This window comes from Montipora foliosa, chromosome 5, assembly GCF_036669935.1.
Source record: "Montipora foliosa isolate CH-2021 chromosome 5, ASM3666993v2, whole genome shotgun sequence".
Lineage (NCBI taxonomy): Eukaryota > Metazoa > Cnidaria > Anthozoa > Scleractinia > Acroporidae > Montipora > Montipora foliosa.
This window is the reverse complement of record NC_090873.1, coordinates 2414122-2416621: the sequence shown is the minus strand read 5'-3', so window position 1 is coordinate 2416621 and position 2500 is coordinate 2414122. Positions and strand designations below refer to the sequence as shown.

Sequence of the window (2500 nt, the reverse complement as noted above, 5' to 3'; positions counted from 1 at the left end):
GCAGAATATTGTATTATCTTGTCTTTTTGTCAAATGTTTTTGGATTGACGCTTTTTGAAATCTCTAGCTAGTCATAAGACACAAATGAGAAGACCTCAGCTGTCTTTGCTTATTTAATATTTTTCTTCCTGATCTCTGTGACTAGAAAATGCGCAAAACTGATATTTAAAAGGGGAATTTTGGTTTCCATTGCTCTCTTAGCTTTTTATATGCACTTTGTTGCAGAAGTCAGTTTTCCCAGCTTTACTCTAAAAGTCAGACATTTCACCATTTTTTTCGAAAACACTTAACAGCCATGGATGAAAGTGTGAGAACATTTACCAAACAGACGATGAGAACCGGAGCTGCAAAAGTCCACACCAAGTTGTTAGAGAAGGAAACCCAACAGCTGTCAGAAGAGAGAGAATCGCAATAGAAAAGAACGTTTTAAGTTCTTGAATTCTTAATTATAATATAAGCTTTTGCTCTGTGAATTTTTCATGTTATCACATAATTACGGGGCAAATTACTGAATGTCGATTGGCTGAGACGGAGAGCAATTTTTCCTAATCACGAGGGCATTTTTGGTAATCAAGAGGGCATGATTGGTTAACAGTGGCTTATCCAGAGCAAGCGAAGTTACAAGAGAATGTTCTTCCAGATTCTGACTCTGATTAAACTGCTTTTTGTCCTCATATACATAAAGTTTAATTAAATTACGCTCTATTTCTGTTGGCAGCATCGATTTATTGAATTGAACTTTAACCAAATGAAAGCATGTTAAGTTAAGTGTCATTTCTCGCGGAATTGAACGGGCTTACTTCAATAATTTTGTCCTTTATTTGTAAACATGGAATCGCATTGTGCCCTCGTGCAATTAAGGATTAATTTTACTCGTCTTTTTCAAAGTTTTCCAAATTTCCCGCGATTAACGCGTGAAATTAATCCCTAATTGCCCACGGGCCCATGCGATTACATATAGGAGGTTTTCACGTGACGTCATTGCCGCCATGTTGGTGGACGAAAACAAAAGATCTCTCATTAGCTTCTTTTGTTCGTCCACCAGAAGTCGTACATTTCTCTATTGTTATTGGTGTCTCTAGAAGTTGGTTGAAAACGTCCTATAGGGAAGATATCTGTTTACAAACATTGCTTTTGTTATTCAAATTTGCCAACCACAGGGACACAAGACCTTTTGTTTCGACAGCCAATGAAGCTCTGGTTGGCACATTAATGACGGTAGGTGACGTCAACGATATCTTCCCCATACAAAGCGTAATTTGTGAGAGTAGGGCGAGGATGTCGAAAATGTAAGAGTGATTCATATGTTATGCCACACTTACAAGTTGTTATTCACGTAGCTCATAACACCGTCCGATGTTGCGGTAGTTATCGCCAAAGAAATAGAGACCAGAAGACCTGGAAAGCCTAGAAAATATACGTGTGTTGTTAGATCACTCTTTGATCACTATGCCGAAGCATGGTTATTATGACGTTACCGGAGTGGTCATAACTCAGTGCTGCAATGTTTTGGACAAATTGACCTGAAATGTTCTCTTACCAATGTCATCGAGACATCTTGTTTTTGGTTTACCTTTAGAGTTTGAGGCAGTGTTAAAAATCTTCTGTGATCTTGGAGAAATTACCGATCTCAGCATCATGATTAATATGCCACCAAGAAGTCAGATCATCTCGTGGCCCCTGTTGGCAAATGGTCCCCCGTAACTGAATAAAGCCTAGAGGTCGTTAAGCGATTTTCCGGTCGGACCAATACTCGGGGCAGTAAAGTAACTGAGGAGAAAGTTCTCGTTTCCTTGTGATAGCTGAAGATGTTTAGTCTAGTCTTGTTTAATAATGAGGTAAAACTGCGGGCCCAGTCTCCTAACCCTTCTTCCTAAAGTCATGGGACATCAAGGAACCTACACAGTATTCACAACGAATCTGGAACGAAGTTCCCAGTGTCATGGTGTTCCTTGTTTGCACTTTGTAATAATTCTGATCTCATGAACAATACGATATAAAACTGTAAATAATTAGTTATTATGCTGCGTGGTAAAATGAAAAAGTGTTATTAAATACTTTTTAATTCTCTACCCGCGCATGTAAGAAACTGTTCCGATTTTCACCTTTTTTGCACCCATTGTAAGGAGCACTTAAAAGCTCGCGCAGGCGCCACGCAGTAAGCTGTACATAAATGGAATCTGAAAAGTTGCTTTTCAACGAACTTTTCAGCTTCAGTACTGTCCATTCTTTTTCCAGCGCTTCCGTCCTATTTCTCGCGTTTTGCACCTTATGTAAGGAAATTCAATTAAACACGCACCACGCTGCGATATGTATGAAAATTTGTTAATAGTTAGTGATCAGTTATAATATTGTACATAAATATTTCGTAGTATAGGTTAATTTAGCTTTAGTTTTTAGGCTTTTCACAGGTGAAGAGCCGCTTTGTGGATATACTGTGAATAAACCATTATTATTATTATTATTATTATTATTATTATTATTATTATTAATGGGGCAC

General features: G+C 38.0%; 1 protein-coding gene and 1 long non-coding RNA gene across 3 annotated transcripts in view; one reads left to right on the top strand and one right to left on the bottom strand.

Moving 5' to 3' along the window:
• Nucleotides 1-2500, bottom strand: part of LOC138003358 (adhesion G-protein coupled receptor D1-like) — a 20591-nt gene that overhangs the window by 3067 nt on the left and 15024 nt on the right. For both annotated transcript variants that reach the window (XM_068849385.1, XM_068849384.1), the window contains 2 exons: nt 1323-1407; nt 322-388 (listed from right to left, as the gene is read on the bottom strand). In XM_068849385.1, coding sequence (XP_068705486.1) covers nt 322-388; nt 1323-1407 — 152 coding nt within the window. The remainder of the gene's footprint in view (nt 1-321; nt 389-1322; nt 1408-2500) is intronic.
• The window catches only part of LOC138003365 (uncharacterized), a 20989-nt gene that overhangs the window by 18216 nt on the left and 273 nt on the right, over nt 1-2500 (top strand). The gene's annotated exons all lie outside the window — the stretch shown is intronic.